The sequence below is a fragment of the Dryobates pubescens genome, chromosome 3 (genome assembly GCF_014839835.1).
Source record: "Dryobates pubescens isolate bDryPub1 chromosome 3, bDryPub1.pri, whole genome shotgun sequence".
Taxonomy (NCBI): Eukaryota; Metazoa; Chordata; class Aves; order Piciformes; family Picidae; genus Dryobates; species Dryobates pubescens.
Genome location: NC_071614.1, coordinates 17,145,589 through 17,171,747, shown reverse-complemented (window position 1 = coordinate 17,171,747; position 26,159 = coordinate 17,145,589). Strand labels below are relative to the sequence as shown.

Below are 26,159 nucleotides of genomic sequence, written 5' to 3'. Positions count from 1 at the left end.
GACAATTAAAACCACAATACTTTGTAACCTGCAACAAATACCATTCACACTTTCACACCCTGGAGAGTGTGTCATATGAGGGTTCTCTGATACCCCATATCACACAGCCACAGATTGCATTGGATTTGAAGGGACCCTCAAAGCTCATCTTGTCCAACCCCCCTGCAGTCAGCAGGGACACCGCCAACTACATCAGGCTGCCCAGGGACACATCAAGACTGATCTTGAATGTCTCCAGGGACAGGGCCTCAACCACATCTCTGGGCAACCTGCTCCAGTGTTTCACCATTCTCCTTGTGAAGAACTTCCTCCTGATGTCCAACCTAAATCTCCCCTGCTCCAGTTTCAAACCATTGCCCCCTGTCCTATCACTCCAGGCCCTTCTAAACAATCCTTCCCCAGCCTTCAGATATTGAAATGTAAAGTCCAGGGTGAAGAGCCCCAATTCTTTCAGAGAGTTATCCCAAGTTAGTGGTGGGACTTTGCATTGAAAAACACTAGTGCAGATTGTGTGCTGCCAGAAAAATGCTTCTGCTCCTGAGAGGCCTCTGTACTGGCTTTCTATCTGGCATGATTCTGACCAGCAGGATGAGGGAGGTGATTCTCCCCCACTACTCTGCTTTCCTGTGACCCCACCTGGATTACTGTGTCTGGTTCTGTTACCCCTAGCATAAGAAGGACATGGAACTGGTGGAAGCAGGTCCAGAGGAGGCCATGAAGATAACCAGAGAGCTGGAGGACCTCCCCTATGGGGGCAGGCTGAGAGAGTTGGGGTTGTTCAACCTAGTGAAGAGAAGGCTCCAGGGAGGCCTTAGAGCAGTACCTGAAGGGGGCTGCAGGAAGGCTGGGAAAGGGACTTGTGACAAGGGCTTGTAGTGATAGGATGAGGGGGAATGGGTTGAAGCTTGAGGAGGGTAGATTTAGACTGGAGATTACAAAGAAATTCTTTGCAGTGAGCATGATGAGACACTGGAACAGGTTGCCCAAGGAGATCTTGGACACCCCCTTTCTGGCAGTGTTCAAGACCAGGTTGGATGAGGCTTTGAGCAACCTGGGCTAGTGGGAGGTGTCCCTGCCTGTGGCAGGGGTATTGGAACTAGGTGACCTTCAAGTTCCTGTGGTAATGCCAGTGGTCTCCACTCCCTGCCCTGTGCACTCAACTCTTCATGGCCAAACTAGAGAGAGTGAGTCCCACCCTGACATCCAGAGTGCGTTTAGAAGCAAGCACTCGTGTCTATTTGTGTGGACTCCTTTTTGTCCTGTTGGCCTGAATGGTCTCATCTTTAGTGACTGGGCTGTGAGGCTTACTGTTTTCTTGTCCTTTTCTGATTTGTCTGCTCTTGTTGACCTCTCCTAGGGCTGTGCATCCTGGAACTGGTATTACCCTTTTCACTACGCTCCGTTTGCCTCGGACTTTGAGGGTATCGCAGACATGCCTTCAGATTTCGAGAAGGGCTCCAAACCGGTAGGGCATCTTTAATCTATTGATGATTTAACAGCCTGGTAGAAGTGTCCTACATCCATCTCCTTGTTTCATTTCAACAGTTTAAGCCTCTTGAACAACTTATGGGAGTGTTTCCAGCCGCAAGTGGAAATTTTCTGCCGCCAACATGGAGGAAACTCATGACAGATCCAGTAAGAATCCTTGTTTTCCTCTCTGTGAGGTTGTGATGTCTTGTAGTTGTGTGAGCATGACTGACTTCAGGCAGAAAACTAGTGGAGACCAGGAGGGAATGGGTTTGGGAGGTTGCAGAGATTCTTCAAAGAGCCTTGAAAGTGATTCTTTGATTTCAGATGTTTCAGTGAGAAACGTTGTTTTGTGACTCTGACACTTGAGGAAGGTTGTTTAGTGCTGTACAGAAACCTTGCAAAACTGAACTGGGGAGCAGATTACCTTCACCCAGTTATCTGTAATTATGCAGGCTGTTGGAGTGAGTCCAGAGGAGGGCCACAAAGGTCATCCAAGGGCTGGAGCACCCCTACTATGAGGATAGACTGAGAGAGCTGGGATTGTTCATTCTGGAGAAACCTCGGGGGAGGGATCTTAGAGCTGCCTTCCAATCCCTGAAGGGATCCTACAGGAAGGCTGCAGAAGGACTTTTCATGAGGGTGTCTAGAGACAGGACAAGGGGGAATGGAGGTGGTGGAGTTACCATCACTGGAGGTGTTTAGGAAGAGGCTGGATGGGGTGCTTGGTGCCATGGTTTAGTTCATGAGATGGTGTTGGGTGATAGGTTGAACTCGATGATCTCAAAGGTCTTTTCCAGCCTGGTTAATTCTTTTCTGTTCTATTCTGAAGCTAAGGGAGAGCAGGTTTAGGCTGCCTCTTGGGAAGAAGTTCTTCAGTACAAGGGTGGTGGACTGTGAAGTAGGTTGCCCAGGGAGGCTGTGGATGCATCATCTCTGGAGGTGTTTAAGGCCAGGTTAGATTAGGCCCTGAGCAACCAAGTCTAGTTGAGAGGCGTCCATGGCAGGGAGACTGAGTAGATGATCTCTGAGTTCCTTTCCAACCTGAGCCATTCTATGATTGATTCTACAATTCTCTCCTGCTTAATTTCTTGTTCTGATAACATCAGTAGTGGAAGTGCCCTACCACACTTTGTGTTTGAATGGCATTTCCTAAACGTTCTCGAAGCCCTTTGCATCCTGCTTAGCTCTGTTTGCTCCCCCACTGTGCTGTGCAGTACTGGATGACATTCTGAGTCAATTTCATAATGGACTTTTAATGACTTATTTGTTGTTTTCTTAACTGCAGGAATCAAGCATAATTGACTTCTACCCTGAAGATTTTGCTATTGATTTAAATGGGAAGAAATACGCTTGGCAAGGTGAAGTTTCAACTTCCTTTTGGGGTTTTTGGTGGTTTGTTTTATTGAGCTATAGAAGCCTGACCTTAGTCAGACTCTATTTAAGACCAGGAAGAATAAGGAAGGTTATCTCAGTGAGATAATGACACACAAAGTCACACAGGTATCTTGTGGTACTTGATGGTGGGGGAGGAGTACCTTGCAGCAGGTACATTTTGGAGAAGAAAATAGGATGAAGTACAAATTATGGTTCAGGAACTGATTTAGGATTGGCAATGATTATTAGCACTTTCAGCAATCATTCTAGATTTGTTAATTTGTCCTGAGCTAGATGAATCATTTTTTTCTATTTTTATCAGCCTTTACTGTGTAATTACCTTTTGTCTCCTTTGCATTTAATTAATGGATCTTTCTCTGTTCAATCAGTGGCTCATTAGTACCTTGTGAAAAATGCTTTGGGAAATACAGAAATCCTTGGATGCATACAAAGAATGAGAAACCAGCTGCAGTATTTAATGCAGCTGCTTCTTTCTTTAGAGAATGATCATTGTGAAGGTCTGTCAAATTTTGTGGCTGGTTACAGTGTTCAGCCAATAGTGTCACATCTCAATTGCAGCTGTAATTGGTTGGGCACAAAACAGAACACAGGATATTAGAGAGGTGATTCTGCCCCTTTTGCTCTGGTGAGACCTCACCTGCAATACTTTGTCCAGCTATGGGACCCCCAGCATAAGAGACATGGACCTGCTGGAGCAGGTTCAGAGGAGGACTACAAAGATGATCAGAGGGCTGGAGCACCACTACTATGGGGACAGGCTGAAAGAATTGGGGCTGTTCATCCTGGAGAAAAGAAGGCTCTGGGGAGACCTTATAGCAGCCTTCCAGTACCTGAAGGAGGCCTACAGGCTGGATGTTAGGAAGAAGTTCTTCATAGGAAAGTTATTTGCCATTGGATGGGCTACCCAGGGAGGTGGTGGAGTCACCATCACTGGAGCTGTTTATGAAGACACTTGATGGGGTGCTTGGTGGCCTGGTTTAGTTGATTAGATGATGTCAGGTGATAAGTTGGACTCAATGATCTCAAAAGGTCTCTTCCAACCTGGTTAATTCTATTCTATTACATTCTACAGGAAGTCTGGAGAAGGACTGTTTAGAAGGGCTTGGAGTGATAGGACAAGGGGCAATAGTCTGAAACAGGATCAGGGTAGATGTAGGTTGGACATCAGGAGGAAGCTCTTTACAATTAAAGTGGTGAAATACTGGAACAGGTTGCCCAGAGATGTGGTTGAGGCCCTGCCCCTGGAGACATTCAAGATCAGTCTTGATGCGTCCCTGGGCATCCTGAGGTAGCTCAAGGTGTCCCTGCTGACTGTAGGGAGGTTGGACAAGATGTGCTTTGAGGGTCCCTTCCAGCCCAATGCAATCTGAATCTTGCTCATGAATGAGGCAGATGTGGATGGAGGTTGCTTGTGCCTGTGCCTACCCAGGATGGGGGAGGAGTATGAGGATGGAGGTGCGCTTGGAGATGAGTTTGCTTTTCATCCTGCCCCACCTCTGAACAGCCTGTTTCACAGCCCTGAAAACACAAGGTTTTCTCTGCCTGGTGCAACAGTTGTTTCTTGGGTCTGTTAGAGCTTCCCCTGCTAGTGTCTTTATTTTTTGTTCCAACAAGTGTTGGGGGGGGAAATATTCATGTGTTTTGGTTTTATAGGTGTTGCCTTATTGCCATTTGTTGATGAGCGACGCCTTAGAGCTGCCCTGGAAGAAGTCTACCCTGACCTCACTCCTGAAGAAAGTAAGAATTATGATTGGTTTACCCTAAATGGCCCCAGTATAACAGACACTTGATTGTTCAAGTTAAGGCAGGCTGTAGCCTCTTCTTCATGGATGGTGCTGGTGATTGGAATGATCCTTGATGGGTTCGGTTTTGTAGCTCTTTCATTTACTTTCCTTTTACTCAAGTAGACCTACAGAAGACTTAAGCTGAAAATTAGATGGCAGCTTAATGGTATGAAAAGTTTCTACCAGTATATGCTTTAAAAGTAATTATTAATGAATATGTTGCCATCAGAAGGATAAACTCTTTCCAAGCTAGAGCTGATGGTAAGGCTTGACAGGTGTATTGGCTGTTCTGACCGGCAGCTGGCTGTGTTCAGTTGGGATATGTGAAGCTTCTTGTTTGACTTTCCCCGGGAAAAGTATGTGTCTCTTTCTCCACTGTACAAAAATCATAGCTGGTTCTTGTAGGGAGACTGCTGAGGAGGTGTACTGGGTTTTAGGGGAGCTTTATTTTATTGGGTTTTGGGTTGGGTTTTGTTTTTGTTTGTTTTTTTTACCCAGCCTGTCTGTACCTTCACCATTACTCTGTTCTAAATTCAACATTCCTCCTATTAAACACAAGATCCTCCTTGTTTCACTGCCTGCCAACTACCCTTGTGACCAGTGACAGCTTGTTCTGGGCAGAGCCCCTTTCTTCCCAACCACTCTCCAAGCTTTCTCTTAAGTCACAGTGGAGCTTTTCTTTTGTGGAGGTGCCAACAAGGCAGTGTGCTGGTCTGCTCCACGTTTCTTCCCTCCGTCTTTGCTTTGAACTCTCATCCTGTTTTCTTCATCTTTTCTAGGCAGAAGGAACAGCCTTGGTGGTGATGTTCTCTTTGTTGGTAAACACCATCCTCTTTGTGACTTTATTGTGGAACAGTACAAGACCAAAAATACAGAGGTAGGTTGCACTTTGTTCTTGGGGGATGGTGTAAACCCTGAGAATGGAGGTCCAAGAGAGTGCTTCAGCTGGAAAACTATTTTTTTCCACAGCCAGTGGATATGCCCCCAGAGCTGTGCCATGGAATCCAGGGAAAGCTTACACTCAATGACAATGCTGTTCTTCCAGATCAGTGAGTATGGGTTGTTTGATGCTGAAGGTCTTTTCCTTCTGAGATGTCTGCATTTGAATAAAAGTATCTTTGTGCCTTCAGCAAGAAACCTAAAACTGGTAATGCAACACATTTGGTTCTGAGGCTAAACATGACTTTCCATAAGGCTTAACAGGAGGTACCCTGAGTGTAGTTGGAGCTGTCCTGCTGACTGCAGGAGGGTTGGACAAGATGACTCTTGATTATCCCTTCCAACCCAATGCAATCTGAGAGATACCTATTATCACCAGCATATGTACAAAAAAAGCAAGATATTTCAGAACTAGGCTTTTAAAGCAGCATCAGCAACTTTTCAAGCACTCTAATGTGTGTGTGTTTAATTGCTGATGAATTTTTGTTTGTCATTGCATCTGTGGAAGCTGACTTTTTATATATTAGTGATGCTTGAACTTAACAGCCATATATTTAACTTGAATAATAGTATAACTTTAATATTGCTTTAACATCAATGTTGTTGCTGTGCTTTAACATCAATGTTGTTGCTACAACTTCGGCATTATTGTAATGTTATATTCTAACTTGAATACAATAGAAGTGACCTTGTTCAGAAAGAGCCATGTTGGTCTGGCCTCTTTGCCGTTGCATGGATGTTAATTTAGTGCAGTCTGCAGCTGCCAACAATGCCTGGTGTTTAAAAGAACAAGCCAACAAGCATTTTTTCATGGTAATACAAAATGCACAGAATCCCAGCGTGCTGGAGGTTGGAAGGGACCTCCAGACATCATTGAGTCCACCCCCCCTGCTAAAAGCAGGAAAATCTTCATTTCATTAAAGAAAACCCCACAAAGAGCTGTATTTTACTGTTTTCCACTTAGGCACTGAATTCAGAACTGGTACCAGCCAGGCACAGAAAAAATGCTAATATTTTCTTGTTTTCTAGATAATGTCTTTAGTTTGAGACATTATCAGTGTGATCTTCCCATTGTGCTGCATGCATTCATATATCTACCTTTGCTTGGAGGCATAAGCAGGTGTTCAGTAACTCATTTGCATTAAATGCACAAACACTCTGGTCTTGTTGGACAGATAATGTATCCTAGGTCACACTCACTAATGTACACTTCTTTATTCTTGTCATGGCTTGTGAACAATATAACCAAGTCAGAGTTGTTGTTGGAATAGCACTGTAGGGGGGTGGGGGGGAAACTTGGGGCAATTTCTTCCTTAGGGCTTGAGAAATGGGGTTGGTTGGTTTGTTTCTTCTTTTTTTTTTTTTTTAGTTAAAGGAAGTAGATTGCTAGGGATTCTGTGAAGGTGAGCAGGGTTTGTAGTGCTACTTCAAAAGAAGTCTGCCTTGGCTGAAAAAGTTTGGATCAAACTCAGTGCCAGCATGTTGTACAGCTTGTGACCTCTGTGTGTAACATGAGTCTGTGACAGCTTAGCCTGGAGAAGAGGAGGCTCAGGGGAGACCTTATTGCTTTCTACAACTACCTGAAGGGAGGTTGTAGACAGGTGGGGGCTGGTCTCTTCTCCTAGGCAACCAGCACCAGAACAAGAGGATACTGTCTCAAGCTGCACCAGGGGAGGTTTAGGCTGGATGTGAGGAAGAAATTCTTCATAGAGAGAGTGATTGGCCATTGGAATGTGTGGTGGAGTCCCCATCACTGGAGGTGTTTAGGAAGAGAGTTGATGGGGTGCTTGGTGCCATGGTTTACTTGATTAGATGGTGTTGGATGTTGGGTTGGACACAATGAAGGTCTCTTCCAACATGGTTTATTCTATGCCATCCTATTCCATCCTCTGTGAACAAGCTGAGCAAAGAAATCTTTCCGATTACTAAGAGTCACTTTTCTCAGGCATGTTGTTGGTCTGCTGGAATGGAAGAGGTTAAGTTTTCTGGATGGAAGCAGGAAAGGGTTAAAATCACAGGATCACAGGATGTTAGGGGTTGGAAGGGCCCAAGATGTAACTGCCTGTCAGCCTGTTAAACCTCTGTTAGAAAGGAGACTCTTTAAGTACTCCATAAAACAGCTGCTAAATTTGTTTTATTTTATTACTTCAAAGACTTTTTCTTCTTAGCAAAGGAATGTTCTGTCCTCACAGTATCTGAATATGTGTCAGGGTCTGGTTTTCTCCTGTCCACTTAAAAACATGCACACCCTGGCAGTATATGGAGGTTGCCAAGGTGCACAGCACTCAAGTTTGTGAAGAGGCTGCTGAGCAGTGGGAAGTGTGTGAACCCACTGTTCAGCACCAGAGAATCCACAGATCAGCCACAAAAGTAATGCCTTTAAGAAATAAGGATTCAGTAATTCCAGTGCTTACAGGAGTGTTTGGTTTAGGGGAAAGGCAGGTTAATTTTTTAATCTCTTTTTCTGGCTTGCAGGCTTAGTTGACAGAGAAACAAGAGTGGTAGCAACAGAGAAAGTGGAGGAAATGGTGAGAAGTATGATGGTTTGACAGAGGTTTTTCTCTTTCACCAGGACAGTGGTGTCTCCTGTTCCAATGCTGCGTGATCTGACACAAAATTCTGCAGTCAGGTAGGTAAACTGGGGGGTTTAATGCAATGCCACACACAATTCAGCAATGAAAACTCAGTCTGATGTTTTGCATTGTTGACTGTGCAGCAGAATCCCTCTCTTAGTCAAACTGAAGATTTTATTTGAGGGTTTTCTGTTAAGAAGTGAATCCCAGGTATGATGTTGTGGGCTCAGGTAAGGGTGGTTAAGCAAAGAATGCTTAGCAGTGTGCCCTGCAAGGTTGTCCAAAATGGTCATTTCTCTCTTTGGGGACATCTGGGTCTTTGGCAAACAAAGAGTCACACCTACAGAGCTTGAAAAGGCTGCACTAAGACTTTTAAATAAACCCAACTGTTCATAAAAGCAAGCCTCCCAGACAGAACTGGGTATTGATTTTGAAAGCCCTCCAGCTGTGGACTTTTTTCCTCTTGGGTTTTTATCCATTTTCATTCCTAGCAATTCCCACAGCATGCCTGAGAATGTAAGCTTTCTGTCTTTAAGAAGTAAAGGAGTAATTTGGCTCGAGTGTGGTGTTTGGGAGAACGATAAGGAACTTCATAATGAATAAAAAACCAATGCAGAGTCTCCAAGAGTAACTTTTGTGGTCACAGAAGATTTTAATTGCTCATTTAATTTGTGCTGTGTGTTTTAGGTCATTCTCTGTATGTAATGCTGGATTCCTTCACTTCTTGAGCCACATAAGACTCTTGAGATGCTGAAAATCACTTGTGATCTCTCTGCATAGATTTTTTTTCCCCTCTAAGGAGGTGTAGCTTGGCTCAGCTAGAATAACTATCTAGGGGCAGTAAGAAGTGCCAAGCTGTAGCTTGTCAGGATGTTGTGGAAAGGATGTTCTGAAATGGGGATTTAGTTACTCTGACTGATGAGTTAAAGGTAGTTTGTGGCTTTTTCCGTCTGCCACTGTCAGGGGGGTTGAATTGTTTTTACACTTCTGTCCCTTCCTCCATGGCAAGGATTTTTCTTCCTGTCTTTTGAGATAGTATGAGCAGTCATGATTCTGCTCTTCAGTTCTTGTGACTCTGACTGGGTTTTCCAAGGGACCATTATTCTCTTTCCTTTGAGCCTCATTCATTCTCTGTGCTGAACAACAGATGTATTTCAGCTGGAAGAGCGAGATGATTCTGTTTAGCTATTCACTGTTGCCTTTCCTGGCATTATGAGGATAGGCTGAGGCAGCTGGGGCTGTTCAGCCTGGAGAAGACTCTGGGGGGGAACCTTACAGCTACTTTCCAATACCTGAAGAGAGCCTACAGGAAGGCTGGAAAAGGACTTTTCTTAAGGGTTTCTAGCAATAGCACAAGGGGGAATGATTTGAAGGTGATGGTTTAGACTGGATCTTAGGAAGAAGCTCTTCAATACGAGGGAGGTGAGACTGAAATAGGTGACCCAGAGATGCTATGGGTGCCTCCTCCCTGGGGGTGTTGATGGCAGGTTGGATGAGGCTTTGAGCAACCAAGACTAGTTGAGAGGTATCCCTGCCCATGGCAGGGAGGTTGGAGTAGAAGGTCTCTATGGTCCCTTCCAACCTAAGCCATTCTATGGTAACAAATGGTTAGGCAGTGAGAGAACCACAAGTGGGTTAGTGCTATGTACTTCAAACATGTCCTTAGTGGAACCTACCTAAGACCTGGATGCTTAAACCAGGAGCTTGGAATTACTGGGAGTGTGGATGAATTTTCCTAGAGCAAACCCAAACTGCTGTATAATGCACCAGCAGAAATTAAGCTTTCAGCCACTTTAAGCTTTATTGTTCTTCAGTTTGTCTGAAACTGAGATTCTTCCTGTCTGTGCTATGGCAGCCTGTGAACTTAATCAAGTATAATTAGTGCTCTGACTGGAAGATTTGTACTCAAGAGTCTGCAGAAGATTACCATGCATAGTTTTCTAGACAGGAAACTTTCTTTTGGCCTGGGGAGGAACAAGGTCACCCTGTGCAAAATGCAGACATCCAAGTCCGATATATAGAGTCGCTATATCCACATGCAAGAAATGCACTTTGCAGTTCCATGGGGGTTCTTTAAACTTTTATTTTGCTGCTGTGTACATTGCTGTTAATAAAGCATCAATGGCTTTTTAATCTTTTAGTCTTAATTATCAAGTAGAGCTAACTCTCAGATATTTTCTCTTAGTATCTCTTTCAAAGATCCGCAGTTCGATGAAGACTTTGTTTTCAAGGCTGTGGTGTTACCTGGTGCAAAGTAAGTATCAGTTGCCATTCTATTTTCTTTCATTAGTCTGGATATTTGCTCTCATAAGTATTTATGGAACCTATTTTTAACATGAAGGAAGCCTGCTCCAGTTCTGAAGCCCGGAGACTGGGAGAAAACCAACAATGACGGCAGGCCGTGGAGACCACAGCTGGGTTTTAACCGAGACAGAAAGCCAGTCCACTTGGACCAGTCAGCCTTCAGAACGTTAGGGTAAGATTGAGGGAGGTTCTCCTCCCCCTCTGCTCTGCCCTGGTGAGACATCATCTTCAGTACAGCATTCAGTTTTGGGCTTTCCAATCCTAGAGGGACAGGGATCTGCTGGAAAGGGTACAGCAGAGGGCAGTGAGGATGATTAGGGCACTGCAGCACTGCCTGGTAAGGAGAGGCTGAGTGACCTGGAGCTTTTTAGTCTGGAAAAGAAAAGACTGAGAGGAGATTTAATCAATGTTTATGAATAGCTGAGGGCTGGGGGTCAGGAGGGAGGGGACAGGCTCTGCTCACTTGCTGCCTGTGACAGGACAAGGAGCAATGGATGTAAACTGCAGCACTGGAGGTTCCGCTTCAACACAAGGAAGAACTTCTTTACTGGAAGGGTAACAGAGCACTGGAGCAGGCTGCCCAGAGAGGTTGTGGAGTCTCCTCTGGAGACTTTCAAGGCCCATCTGGATGCATTCTTCTGTGACCTGAGCTAGAGTGTATGGTCCTGCTCTGGCAGGAGGGTTGGACTCAATGATCTCTTTGGGTCCCTTCCAACCCCTGACATCCTGTGATCCTGTGAGACTGATGACATTGGCACTGCCTGCCTTGCAGAGATGGCTGTGCTCCTAGCTTGCTGTTTTAAATCAATAAATACTAAAACCAAAGGGGATGGGGATTCAGAGATTCAGTGCTGGAATTCCATGTTGGAACCTCTGACGTGATATTTAAGTTCAGTGTTGATGAAGATTCTATATTAGGGATATTTTGCTGCCATGCCTTGCATCCTTCTTGACTTGAAGTTTGGTTTTAACTAACTTCCCATTGGGTTTTTTTTAGCTTCCTTTGGAGCTAAAAATCAGCTCTAGAGTGGGCCCTGAGGCCTGCTGGGAGGTGTACACAAAACAAACAAACAAATGGACAAAAAAAGGGGAGAGGGTTTGGACTAGATGACCTTCAGAGGTCCCTTCCAACCCAAACCATTCTATGATTATTATGAAGACAGTAATGTCTTTTCTGCTTTAAAAAAGAGGCTTCAAAGCCCTTGTTTGAAGCACACATGTAACACCATACACTCCATCCACTGAATTTTTCAGGGCATTGTCACAATCAGTCTTTATTAGCTATCCAGAAGTCCAAAATAATTCCCTGAGGTGCTGCAGTGTGAAATGCTGCTGAGTGCAGGGAGTGCAGGGTGGGAGAATGAGCTGTGGTTATGTATTGTAGATACAGTGAAATTGATTCCCTTCCTGAGGAGGGCAAGGAGACAGACTTTTAACAAAGCCAGGAAATAGAATATTTTAAAGGAAATAGTCTTAACTAGCAAATAAAAGTAAACTCTGAGCACCTGAACACAAGTGTCTCTTTAGGAAGGAAAAATACTTTCTCCTTCATTTTCTGACTCTGGATTTGCTGGAAAAAGAAAAAGCAGCACCCTTTCCTCCACTTCTGTGCTGGAAAATAGAATTGTCTCAGCACTGCACTTACCAACCACCTTCTGTTCTTTTATGTCTCAGTTTAAAAAAAACCAAACAAGTGTGGCTGGGTTACTGATGTCTCATTAAATCACTGTCCAGGGTGAGAGGCACCACAAGCATCAAAGTCTTAACCTGAATGTAGTTCTGCAGAGGAAAACCAGCCAGGGCTGTAAGCCAGTTCTTGTGCTGCAGTGGAGAGGGCTGGGGCATTCCATGGGGTGGGTAGCAGCTGTGCTGTGAGTTGCAGTTGATAAACACCACCCTGTTCTTTTTCTTTTCCATTTCTTACACATAACAGGCATACAATGCCAAGGGATAGAGGGATGCCAGGAATGTATGCCAATGCAGTACCCCTTGGAAGCTACGGGACCCCTTATGCCAGACCACTGATGGGTGGGCAGCAGCAGATTCCAAAACTGTTGTCAAGTAAGTGGTTCTGCTTCCTACATGTCTCAGTTTGAAAAAAAGATTTGTGTTTCCTCTTCTTTGCACTACCACAGATTTAAAGTGGCTGCAGGCATCCCTTTCATTAGCTTTGCGTTGCCCTTCTCTGTTAGGCTTCCTTGAGGAAATGATTGTGGTGAAATGTACCAAAATGTATATCAGTATTGATATCAATCCAGGCTGGGGAATGATGAAATTGTGAGCAGCCTAGCAGAAACTGACTCAGGAGGATGAAAAGCTGGGCGTGAGCCAGTGACGTGCACTTGCAACCCAGAAGGCCAATGGCACTGACAGAGGTGATTCTGCTGCTCTCCTCTGCTCTGAAGAGACCTCAACTGGAGTACTGTGTCCAGCTCTGGGACCTTCTCAACACAAGAGGGTCCAGAGGAGGGCCACAAAGATGATCAGAGGGGCTGGAGCAACTCTCCTACGAAGACAGGCTGAATGAATTGGGGCTGTTCGGCCTCGAGAAGAGAACACTCCAGGGAGACCTTGGAGTGACATTTCAATATCTGAAGGGAACCTACAAGAAGGCTGGGGAAGGACTGTTGAGAAGGGCTTGTAGCAGTAGGACAAGGGGCAGTGGTTTGAAACTAGAGCAGGGGACATTTAGGTTGGACATCAGGAGGAAGTTCTTGACAATGAGAGTGATTGAAATACTGGAACAGGTTGCCCAGTTGAGGCCCCACTCCTGGAGACATTCAGGATGAGCCTTCATGTGTCCCTGGGCTGGATTCTCCTTCCTCTGTAGGTGTTGCAACTGCAGCCAGAGAGGTGGTAGGAGATGGTCAGGGATGCCACTGCTGTTGGTTCAGTGAATAAGGGGGTCACTGGAAGTGGCAAGATAAAGCCTGCATGGCTTAAAGTGGAATTCTTCCTGGTGGGAAGGAAGTGCTTGTGCAAAGGGTTCCCAAAAAAAGATGCTAGATGAGACTCTTTCTTTGCTGTGATTGGGAGCTGCATTGCTATAATGAAGGGATTGAGACAGAAGGAAACTTGGCTAAACTGCCTGAAAAGCTGCTGTAAGGTAAGAAGCTCTTCCTCTTCAGCTGAGCTCTTCCAATGTTGAATTATGAAAGTGTTTGAAAGTTTAAACAGCTGACAGATAAAGCTTGAGTTCCAACATTTGGTCTCCCATTGAAGACCAGATTAGTCCATAGTGAAGCTCTCAGCCTTTTCCTACTTGACTCAGAGTTTTACTGTGAGTGAATACTTTTGATGGCCACTCTGAATCAAACTCACTGGCCAGTCCCAAAGTAAATGAGGTGTGCAGAAGCTTTATTGTAAGAGGAATCTATATTGAAGTGGAAAGATGGATTGAATAGGAGAGCCTGGAGCTATTGGCTTTGATGAGAGGAAAACAAGTGGGATTTTAAAACAAAGCAATAGAGCTAAAAAGGAAGAGTGTGGGGAATGGGAAGGCAGAGCCACCAGAGAGGCATCCCATTTTTCATTAATCTCCAAAAAGATAAAATGTCTGTGTGGTTTTGAGGTGAGAAAAATCTATTTGTGAGCCCACTCTTCAAGTCCTCTGAAACTCCAATCTTGGCACTTTGTGGGGAATACTTACTGCAAGGCAGTTTTCTCTGCCGGATGTACATGGAGCTGATCCTGCCAATTAGGCACTTAGAAAGCTCTCATCCTCGTGGCATCTGAGCACCTTGTGTTGTATAGGAGGCACTCCACATGCAAATATGCCCCAGTGCCATCATTCTTTCAAATTGAGGAGGCTTGAATCCACTGATCAATATGAAATCCCGGGCCATCTGTTGGCCTCAGAAGAACTGTCTGGTGGCTTTCTTCCACGCATCCCTCCCTCACCCTCGCATTACCTCGGGCATCTCCAGTTGCTGTTCTGCAGGTGTGCCTGGCAAAGCTGAGCACAAGGCTTTGGGGTTTTTGTTTGGTTTTTCTTTTCCCTTGCTACTCTTCTTAATGGTGCTTTCTCCATTAGAGAGAGGCTGATCGTGTGCTTTCCTGCTCATGAAGCAAAAAAGAGGTGCCAGGTCAGCCTGCTGGTCCCTCCAGTCACCACCAGCAGTTGTCCTGCAAAAGGCTTATTGGCATTGCAGGGGTTGTGTGCCTGCTGTTGCTCTTAGAGGCTCTTCATCCCACAGTGAAGCTGGTTCCTGGCACTCTCCATTTTTGTGGCAGACCACAGTGCAACAGGCTGCAAATGTCATCTTTGTCAGTTAAGATTTTTTTTCCCCTCCTCTTCTGCTAACACACCAGATTAGTTTTAGACTGTAATTAACTTCTGAGTTAAGATGACTGCAATGTGAAGTCTTGACAACAAACAGGAACAGCAGCTGACTCAATGCCAAGCAGCCATTGTGTGTCTTAACCCCTCTATTACCAGGCAGAGACCCTGGTTCATAGATTCATAGAACGGTTTGGGCTGGAAGGGACCTTGAAGATCATCTAATTCTGACCCCCCTGTTATGGGCAGGGACACCTGCCACTAGACCAAGTTGCTCAAGGCCTCACAGAACCTGGCTTTGAACACTTCCAAGAAGGGGATGTCCACAACCTCCCTGGGCAACCTGTTCCAGTGTTTCACCAACCTCACTGGAAAGAATTTCTTTGTAATCTCCAGTCTAAATCTACCCTCCTCAAGCTTTAATCCATTCCCTCTCATCCTATCACAAGAAGTCCTTGTAAAAAGTCCTTTCCCAGCTTTCTTGTAGGCCGTGGGCAGGGACCCCTCATACTACATCAGGTTGCCCAGAGCCACATCCAGCCTGGCCTTAAAAACCTCCAGGGATGGAGCTTCCACCACCTTCCTTGGACAACCTGTTCCAGTGTCTCACCACCCTCATGGGGAAGAACTTCCAAACATCCAATCTGAATCCACCCTTTTTTTTTTTTTTTTTCCACTCCCCCTAGTCCTATCATTAAGACCATCCTGAGGAACTCAAAGCTGATGTGGTTCAAATTCCCCCATTTTGGGGGGTGGAAGCAGAGCAACTTGCCCTTTCACGGATGCTGTTTTCATATGGATGATGAAGTCAAATTAGACTCTAGAAGGGCAATGCGGTCAGCCCAAGTGCCAGCTCTCCCTCAAGAGCCTGCTGTGGGTGTTCCTTACTGTTGCTCCCTGATTTGCCTTTGATGTGCCAATTTTCAGCTGATGAATAATTGTCTGTGCTGATAACTTGGGGAGTCAAGTGCGGTGTGGCAGCACTCCGTGAGGGGCGGACTTGGGGTCTGCGGCGCAGCAGATCTGATTCCTGACTTCCCATTCCAGTCAGTAAACTTGTCAATTAGCTGCATGTGAGAAATGATTTTGATTAGTGCAATCAGTAAACACAGAAATCTCTTCTTTGATTGCCACCCTGATTAGATGAATTGTTGCTTGAGGGGCTGCTATGGAAAGCAGTTTGTTTGGCCTCATAGGGTCTAGGAAATGGCCAAGTTTTGAAGACTGAAGGAAATATTAATTGTCATTTCTTCTCATGAATTTGTGTGTGTGTGTTTGTGTGTCCCTTTTTGAAGTGCAATTCACTGCTCCAAGCTTTTTTCCCCTTCAAAGATTGTTCTCTGTCAGAGCTGTACAAATGAATAGTAATAAGGTGGCTTTAAATGTTTTGATGATGATTTCATTAAACTCTTTTCAGAAACTGTTCCCTAGAGCTGCAAAAAAAAAAAGGAGAGATGTGGTTACAGCAAGAGAGCTGAGTCCTTTCCTTTTCAGCTGCAAAGTGATTAAATAGGACACATGTTTTTAACTAGCCCTTAAGCAGGGGTCTGTGTGAATGGGAAATGCTCTGCCAGGGTGAGACCAGCATCATCTCACTGGATTGCTCACTAGAGCACTCTCTGACCTTGGCAGTGGGATGGAAAATGTGGTCATAAACTTCAATTAAAATGTGAAGCTCTGACCAGGGAGGGACAAGCTGTATTAGTCTGTGTAATTGCCCTGATACTTGGGGGTCCTGCCTAGCTCGGGCTGCACAGAGCAGAGGGGTGAGGGAAGCATCACCATTATTCTCTGTGGAGAAATAGGGTATTTTTATGGATTTTGTGTCTGCTAGCAAGCAAAAGGAGAGCTGAGACAGGCTTAGGTGACCTGCAAGTCTGATTGTGGTGACAGAGCCAAAACCCAGCCCTCATCCCGGTATCTGCAGCTGTTTGGAGCTACAGATGGAAAGGTTTGAGCCTCCCAGTTTGCTGATGATAGATACCACACTGGGAGGAGTGGCTGACAGGCCTGGAAGCTGTGCTGCTGCTATCCAGCCCAAGAGCTGGGTGGAGAGAAGTCAAATGAAATTCACTAAGGGCAAGTGTAAAGTCCTGCATCTAGGAAAGAGCAACCCCACAGATCAATACAGGTTGGGGGCTGACTTGTTGGAGAGCAGCTCTGAGGAAAAGGACCTGGGAGTCCTGGCAGACAGCATACTGACCGTGAGCCAGCAATGTGCCCTTGTGGCCAAGAAGGCTGATGGCATCCTGGGATGCATTCAGAGGCAGAGGAGTGTGGCCAGTAGGTTGAAGGAGGTTCTCCTCCCTCTCTATTCTGCACTGGTGAGGCCTCACCTGGACTACTGTGTCCAGTTCTGGGCACCCCAGCTGAAGGCAGCACTAGAGACCTGGGTTTTCTTGTTGCACTGATCTCATGTTCCAAAGCAAACTCACCACCACTGAAGCAGGCACAGCCTGCTTGTGTAAAAGTCCTTGTGGTTGGCAGACTGAAAGTGCCACATACCTATCTTCAGTCCTTTAGACTACTTTGGTGACAGTGCATGTGAAGTAACCAGTTATACCTCATCGTGAGCATCAGTTGCTGTCTGTCTCTGTGTGTGTGTATTTCACAGAATCACTGCCAGGTTGGAAGGGACCCCAAGGATCATCTGGTCCAACCTTGATAGCTGATAGTGGAGTTGAAATGAGGTGGCCCAGCAACCTGTTAAGCTGAGTCTTAAAACTGAGCAGTATAGGCAAATCCACTGCTTCCCTTGGGAGATGATTCCAATCTTAACTGTTCTCATGGGGAAACATTTTTCTCCTGAAGTCAAATCAGAATCTCCCCAGGAGTAACTAGTACCCATCAGCCTTTTTCCACGTGACTCCTCGTCAAAAGGGAGTCTCCATCATCCTGGCAGCCACCCTAAGCCTTGGCTTCTTAAGGCTGAGAACACTCTGGGGGAGACCTTAGAGCAGCCTTCCATTACCTGAAAGGGCTCTACAAGAAAGCTGGGAAAGGACTTTTTACAAGCACTCCTTGTGACAGGACCACAGGGAATGGATTGAAGCTTGAGGAGGGCAGATTTAGACTGGATATGAGAAAAGAAATTCTTTTCAGTGAGGGTGGTGAGGCACTGGAACCGGTTGCCCAGAGAGGCTGTGGATGCCCCCTCCCTGCAGGTGTTCAAGGTCAGGTTGCATGAGGCCTTGAGCAACCTGGGCAGGTGGAAAGTGTCCCCACCCATGGCAGGGGGTTGGAACCAGATGATTTTCAAGGTCCCTTCCAATCACCCAACCCATTCTATGAAAACTCAGTAGTCTCAGCCCTTCTTCGTATGGCAGAGAGCTGTACATGTTGGGGGGGGGGAGGTATACGTGGTCAATCTGTAAATTAAATGTAGCCCAGGCTGTTGCTGGGCTGGATTAGCTCTGCCCAGAGGAAGCCTGGGTGGGAACAAGGAGCTGCTGGGGATCAGAATTTATTTCCCCTGACGAAAGGGCGTTCTCTTGAGCATGCAGGGGAGGGTGCAAGCAGCCCCCGCTGAAGTGCTGCCCTCAAAGGTTTGTGTGGGGCTCAGACGGTTACAGCCTGCAGACAATCCAGCCAGAGTTAGGAGAGAGGCACAGATTTTCCCCTCTTTTTTTTTTTTTTTTTCTTTTCCTTCTTTCCCCTTTTCTTTCAGTTTTTTGCAAAGCTTTAGCCTACTTGAAACCTTGGCAGTTTAACAGGGCGCTGCTGTCCCATCCCGGCGCATCCATTAGACAACTGCTGGAACCAGCTGTTGGAATTAGGTCACACTTAAACACCATTGAGAAGAATCAAAGGTGTCACTGAAACTCAAGCTTTTGATTGAGGCACAATTTGAGTGTTGTGGACTGACCGGGGAGCTATTGATTAGCTGTTTCTTTTATCCTGTTTACTGACCAGTTTATTTAGAGGAACAACAACCCTTTAATTGCGTGGCCTGTGTAAAGCAACCTTGTTCCTGCTGCATCTTTGCAAGGAGTTAATTTGGGTAGGAGAAACAATTGAGAAGTGGGTGGTCCTCCTCACTGCAGGGCCTTATAACTGCAGGGCTGAATCTCTGGCCAAGTTCTTAGCCAGCAAGGCTTTAATGCAGTCTGGTGACAGATCTCGGAGAGATCATTAATAGATTTATTAGCATTGTTGTTGTTACTATTAGTGTGGTTGCAATTATCACTACTATACTTATTACTGCTATGATTACTGTTGTTATTGCTATTACTATGATTTATCTTTTAAAATTGCTGTCCAAGTTAACTTTTTTGCTATTTTTTGCTGTCTTTAAGTATAACCTCAATGGAACTTTATATTTGCAGTCTGGTGACTGATCTTTGAGAGATCTATTATTATTGTTATTGTTATTATATATCATATTCTTGTATTATATTACAGAGAATAGCTAATAATATATAATATTCTATTATAGAATTATATTATTAATACTACTAATAATAATATTATTATCATCATTGTTATTTTATTGTTATGTTAGTATTGTCTAGGTTAACTTAGGAAATATGTTTACTATCTTTAAATGCAACTGGAATGGAACTTTATATTTGCAGTCTGGTGACTGATCTCTGAGATATTATTATGATTATTATTATTGTTATTATTGTTATTATTATTAACATTATCATCATTATTTTATTATGTTATTGTCTAGGTTAACTTATGAAATATGTTTACTATCTTTAAATGCAACTGGAATGGAACTTTATATTTGCAGTCTGGTGACTGATCTCTGAGAGATTATTATTATTATTATTATTATTATTATTATTATTATTATTATTATTATTATTATTATTATTATTAAATATTAATAATAATATAGAATATTGATGATATAATAATAATAATAACAATAATAATAATAATAATATCATTATGTTATTGTTATGTTATTGTCTAGGTTAACTTATGAAATATATTTACTATCTTTAAATGCAACTGGAATGGAACTTTATATTTGCAGTCTGGTGACTGATCTCTGAGAGATGATTATTATTATTACTAATAACATTATCATCATCATTATTTTATTGTTATGTTATTGTCTAGGTTAACTTATGAAATATGTTTACTATCTTTAAATGCAACTGGAATGGAACTTTATATTTGCAGTCTGCAGACTCATCTGAGAGATCATTAATAGGTTAATAAGAATAATAATAACTATTAGTATGGTTATTATTGTTATTGTTGTTGTTGTTGTTGTTATATTATTCTGGTCTAAGTTAACTTATGAAATATTTTTTACTATCTTTAAAGGCAACCTGAATGGAACTTTATATCTGCAGTCTGCAGACTGATCTGAGAGATCATTAATAGGTTTATCGCAACAATAATAACAACAACAGGAATGATGATGATTATAATAATGAGTTGTTATATTTTATTGTTATATTATTCTGGTCTAGGTTAACTTATGAAGTGTTGTTTTTTTAACTACCTTTAAATGCAACCTGAATGGAACTTCGTGTTTGCAGGCTGGTGACTGATCTCAGAGAAATCATTAATAGTTGGGTATTATTGTGATTGTTGTTAATATTGATATTATTTTTATGGTGGTTGTTGTTGTTATTATTAACAATATTATTATGACATTATTATTGTCTAGGTTAACTCATGAATTTTTTTTTTTACTGTCTTTAAATACAACCTGACTGTAACTTTATACAGTATAAATCTTAGTTAATTATCATAGATAATTAAATTGTATTATAGTCCAGCTAATACATTAGACTTGTAACCTTTAGACAAATATAACCTATTTATGTATATAATGTCACTACAGCTTCTTTATTGGAAGGTGAATGAAGTGGAACTGTTGGCTTTTATTACACTTGGCTTTTAGTTTGCTTTCTAGAATAACTCAGCCTCACCAGAGGGAAACTTGCACATCTTGTGAACAGTAACCCTTTGTGGCTCAAACCTGGTGTGTGGTGATGGTGACACAGTGGTGTGTGTATGTATCTGTATTTTTTTGGTACAGCACACTGATGGAAGAACCTGGAAGAAATGTGTACATTAAATGAAGTTTTCAGTTGTTATGGTAACAGACACCAAGAGAAGTGCCCAGGCACTAATCAGTGCTACTTGCAGCAATTAAAATCCATTCTTCTTCTAACTTGGAGCTTAGTAAAACAACAACAACAAAAAGTTGCCTTTTTATTAATGAATCCTGAGCTTGCTATTACTGATGACCACAGGGCCTCCATCAAAATCAGTGGTGGTAACCCATGACTTGGTGAATTGTATTGGTGGTGCAGCCAGTTTGAGCTTTTCTGTTGAAAACAGGTCCTCAGGCACCTCTAAGAGTAAGCAGGGCACAGATCTTTAAGACCTTGCATTTTTCTGTACTAACATTTTGGTTTACCCTCTAGATCTTCGACCCCAGGAGGCTTGGCGAGGTCCTACACCCTTGTTTCCACAGAACCCACAAAGGTAAAGTGGGAGGGATGAAGCTGGGTAAAATGTGGCCAGGAGGATGTACTTGGTTCTGCCAAGCTTCACAGCTGGGTTTTTTCCTTTGGGTTTTTGGGTTTGGGTTTTGTTGTTTGTTTGTTTTTCTCTTTGTTTTTGCTTGTGGGGTTTGGGGTGTTTTTGGTTGGCTTTTTTCTTTGTTTTTGCTTCTTTTGGGATATTTTGGGGGGGGGGGATATTTTTGGGCTTTCTTTTTTCCCCTCTTTGGTTGGTTGGGTTTTTTTTCACTCTTTGTTTTTGGTTGGTTGTTTTTGCTTCATTTCTGTTTGTTTTTTGTTATCTTTGGGTTTGATTAGGGTTTGGGGTTTTTTTCCCCTCTGGTTTTTGGTTGGGGAATTTTTCTCTCTCTTCCCCTCCTCCCCACCCACCCCCCTTTTTTTCCCCCCCTCTTTGGTAGTGTGTTTTTTTTTTTTTCTTTCTAATTTTTTTTAATATTTTAAAATCTTTTTTTCCCCTTGGTTATTTTCCTTTTTCCCTCCCCCTTTTTCTTTTCTTCCTGCCCCCCTTCCTGTTTTTCCCTCTTTTGTTTTGAACTTCGTTGTTTAAATTTATTGCGATAGCACCGTCCAGCAGGTGTTTAAAGTTAATTAATGTCCATGATTTATTTATATTTTATGAGTGCATTGTGTTTATCCTTTAAAAGGCTTGAGTACTTTGTATTTAAAGAAAAAAAAAAAAGACAAGAAAAAAGGCAAAAACACTTTCCATTAAAACTCAGACTTCAAAATTAACTTTACTGTTGCTGCTTTGGTACCGTTCTTGGTTCTTTGGCCTTTATCTTATTGAAGCTTTTGAGATACTATGAAATTGAACACAGAGAGCTTAAAACTGCATTAGATTTTTGGACAGGCTAAACAAATTTCTTTTTAGGAAGGCTGTGGAGCTTAATGAGGCATAACTAATGGTGTTCCACTTTTATCATTTCTGTGCCGCAACCGCAGCATTAGTACAGACCAGCCATTGATTCTTGCTACAAACCTCTTGAAGTCCTAATCAGCTTCTTTGGTACAAGTTTTTCAGGCCTGACAAGCCTATTGTAGGGCAGTGTCACTGTAGGTCAGTAGTTATTAGTTGCCACTGAAAACAGTTTCTTTAACTACTTAAGACTGAACTGAATTAAATGCAGAAGGGACTCAGGGAAGGATTATGGAATCTGCAGTCCAATAAGTGCCATCGAATAGAAGGAATGTGACATGGTTTGATAATCAGGGATGTTTTACGTGCCTTCCTTCATTGATAGGTTGTACATCCTTAAGTCAGATGGACTTTATACCTGGGAAAGCCATGAATAATGATATTTATTTATATTTATGGAGGAAGGAGAGCCTGTGTGAGATCGTGGAAGTTTCTCTTCTGAGGCACAACTTTTCCCCACCCCCCCCTTCTTTTCCCCCCCCTCCATGGTTTTATTTGCAAATGTTAACCATTGAAAATATGAGCTTTGGGAGAATTTATTGAGCTCTCTGGAGGTTCCATGGCAACCATTTTGATCCCTATTGAAATAAGTCCAGCTTCCTTATCCTGTGCCACATCAAGGTGGGATATTGCATTAGAAATTCATCTTGCATTACAAACTTTAATGTGACTTTGTCCATGGGAGTTGCTATTCCCACACCTTTAAGCTCACTTTATATAGCACCAGTTCTTTGTGAAATACTGCTGCAGGGCTGGAACTAGTCATTATTTTTACAGTGCTATTCTTGAATCATTTTTACCAGGCTGTTTAGTTTTGCTGAGCAGAAGAGTTTATTAATTCACATACAAATAACTCCTTTCAGCCAGGAATCCTGTTTCTTTCTCACTTAAAATACACATTTATTTTTTTATTTGCCAATTAACTGCCTCTCAAGCCAGAATCCTATCACAAGGTTGCTGCTCCTGAGTTGCACTGGAAGTGACCACACAACTTCAAATTGAAGATGTATCCTCTTCACCTAGGAGATAAACTTTAGGGAGCTTTAGAGAATGCTGTTGGAGCTTTTGAGTGACAACAGTGTGTTTACAACACTTCCACTCTCTGCTGGTGCTCTGTTACACCTCTGATTGTGTGTGGAAATCACTAACTTGCCAGTTCCAGTGCTGAGGAGAAGCAGTGTTGCTGTATTCTTGGAAGATGTTTGGTTTGGGAAACCAATCAGCAGATGCTTAGGGCCAGTGTTGAGTTAGAGGCCACACAGAGATAAGAATCATAAAATCATAGAATTGTTTTAGTTGGAAAAGGCCCTTAAGGTCATCCAGTCCAACCATTAGCCTAAGACAGCCGTGACCATTAAACCATGCCCTGAAGTGCCATGTCCACACGTTTCTTGAACACTTCCAAGGATGGTGATCATTGAATCCAGCCATTCTCTACCTCTGCCAAGTCCGATGCTAAACCACGGTCCTCAGTGCCTTTGAAACATCTCCAGGGATAGGGATTCACCCACCTCCCTGGACAAGCCTGTTCCAGTGGTTTGAGAACCTTTGCAGTGAAGAAGTTTCTTCCAGTGTTAACCCTAGACCTCCCCTGGTGCAGCATGGAGACTTCACAAAAGTTTAAACAGAAACAGGGAGAGGTTAGGTGCATTGAGTGGCGAAATGTCTGATCTGTTGTCCTGAAATCTCCCCAAGAGGTTTTCAGTTTCCCAGTTAATTCCCTGGGAGCTGTGAGTTTTGTGCTACCCTCTGGGCTGTTCTTGCTTGCTGATGCAGCTCCAGGAGCAACAAGCAAGCAGCAGAGAATTTCAGCTCTCCATCACCTCTGCTGCTGAGAAGAAAGTAATTGAGAGAGGGGCCACCCCCTGCTCCAGCCTTTTCAGATGAAGTGGGTTGCAGGAGGCTGCAATACCCTTCATTTGTGACATCAAGCAAGGGATAAGCAAGGAGCTCTGTCCCTGCCAGGAAAGCAAATCCTTTTGTTTAACCTGCTAGTGGAAGAGATTTCCAAAGAGCCTGGAGTTGCAGCACAGAAATGTTTTTGCTGTAGTAAGTTTCCTGAAGCTGTGTTTTAGCTACTCCTGCTTTAGTTTGGTCGTAAGTTATGGTAACTGTGGATTGTGCATTTGAGTTACTCTGCCAGTGGGAGCTCCTGTGATGTTCCAAGTGGCACAGCTGTTCTTTGTCACCCACAAGGCCTAGCTTTGCTGCATGCAAATCTCCACCCTCAGGTGATTTGCATCACCAGTTAATAGTGGCATTAGATGAACACCAAGTCAAGTGCTGTGAGGGCTTGAATTTCCTGATTGCAGTTTGACAGGCAAAAATCTAAACCTTTTGGGTTTATCCTCTAGAATGTGTAGGGGTTCTGACTGCAAATCACCATCTTCACTCTTTCACATGTCCTTGAAGCAAAAAATGCCCCAACATTGTAGTGGCATTGTTGTTTATGTGTTTAAATTGTTTTGGTTGGAAAACACCTCTAAGATCATTGAGGTCAGTCCCAGACCTGACACCACCACCACGGCCATTAAACCATGCCCCAAAGTGCCGTGTCCACACGTTTCTTGAACACCTCCAAGGATGGTGGCACCACCACCTCTCTGGTTAACCTACTCCCACCTCCCTGGTTAATGTATTCCTAAGTAGCACTTCACTAAAATAAGAAGTTGAAACAGTTTGCCAAGTGCTGATTAATGTCAAATGAACTTTGTGTGGAACTCTCCCATTCCAGGCATGTAGGAAGTATTGGCCTGTGGTCATCAGTCACTGAGGGTGTTTATGACAAGCAGACTTACAGAGACAGTGACTGTTGATGGAAGTCCTAGAGCTGAAGTCATTTAGATAATTCCCTGAGAGTTTCCTCAAGGCTGAGCAGTGTATTTGTACTGGAGGATGCTGTTGTCTGGGAATAATGGGAAGAGAAAAAGTTAGTCCTCAAAGGAATATCATGCTTTTAATACTGATGTTTGAGTGTTTAGTCTCTGAAAGTGTAATATGCTATTACTTTAAATCCAGTATTACTCCTCCTTAGCAATCATCTGGATAACATTGTACATTTCTAGGCATACCTCTGAAGGTAAAATTAAAACCACACAGTTCAGTGTCACCACTGTTCAGATTTAGTACACTGACTGCAGAGCACATTTGCCAATTGAATACTTATCAGGTAAAGCTCATACTTTTATACCCAGGAATGAAGTTATTTCCTTTCTAGAGGTGAGAGGAGTTTCCATTACCTTTCTGTATCACAGAATCATAGAATGGTTTGGGCTGAAGGAGACCACCAAAGGTCACCTAGTCCAACCTCCACTGCAGTCAGCAGGGACATCCTCTGCTAGATCAGGTTGCTCAGGGCCTTGTCCAACCTGACCTTGAATAGCTCTGGGGATGGGGCCTCAACTACCTCCTTTGGCAACCTGTTCAGTAAGTTCAGGTAGGTCTGAATCTGACCAGGTCAAGCAGCTTCAGTGTGAATCAAAGGCCATTTGCATGCAAACCCAGAAAGCCTTCAACTCCCAAATGCCCCTTTGCATTCATTTTAATCTTTACCTGCTTTGATTCCGACTTTGCCTCTGTCCCTGCTGGCAAAGTGTGTGTTTAACACTCCTCCCTCTCTCACCACCATTTCCTCAGTTGCTCAAAGCTCAGTTTGCCCAGCACAGTAGAGCTGGTGAGTCCTCCCTTAATCATGACAGTCCTCCGCGTGTTTGAAAGAGCCTCTCTCAGCCTGTGGGCAGGGTTACTCTTCCAAGGCTGAAATCCCACCACTTCAATCTAGCAAATCTAGGCAGTAACTTCCAGTTCAGCAGTGCCGCAGGTAGTATTGCTCTCTACAACTACCTGAAGGGAGGTTGTAGGCAGGCGGAGGTTGGTCTCTTCTCCCAGGCAGCCAGTACCAGAACAAGAGGATGCGGTCTCAGGCTGCACCAGGGGAGGTTTAGGCTGGATGTTAGGAAGAAGTTCTATACAGAGAGAGTGATTGCCCATTGGAATGTGCTG

General features: G+C 43.6%; 1 protein-coding gene across 1 annotated transcript in view; it reads left to right on the top strand.

The window, feature by feature from the left end:
* XRN2 (5'-3' exoribonuclease 2) overlaps positions 1–26,159 on the top strand; it is a 66,666-nt gene that overhangs the window by 34,393 nt on the left and 6,114 nt on the right. The window contains exons 18-28 of the mRNA XM_009905217.2: positions 1,358–1,465; positions 1,546–1,635; positions 2,756–2,828; positions 4,519–4,602; positions 5,429–5,526; positions 5,619–5,698; positions 8,161–8,217; positions 10,347–10,415; positions 10,503–10,637; positions 12,399–12,526; positions 21,143–21,203. Of these exons, the coding sequence (XP_009903519.1) occupies positions 1,358–1,465; positions 1,546–1,635; positions 2,756–2,828; positions 4,519–4,602; positions 5,429–5,526; positions 5,619–5,698; positions 8,161–8,217; positions 10,347–10,415; positions 10,503–10,637; positions 12,399–12,526; positions 21,143–21,203 (983 nt within the window). The remainder of the gene's footprint in view (positions 1–1,357; positions 1,466–1,545; positions 1,636–2,755; positions 2,829–4,518; positions 4,603–5,428; positions 5,527–5,618; positions 5,699–8,160; positions 8,218–10,346; positions 10,416–10,502; positions 10,638–12,398; positions 12,527–21,142; positions 21,204–26,159) is intronic.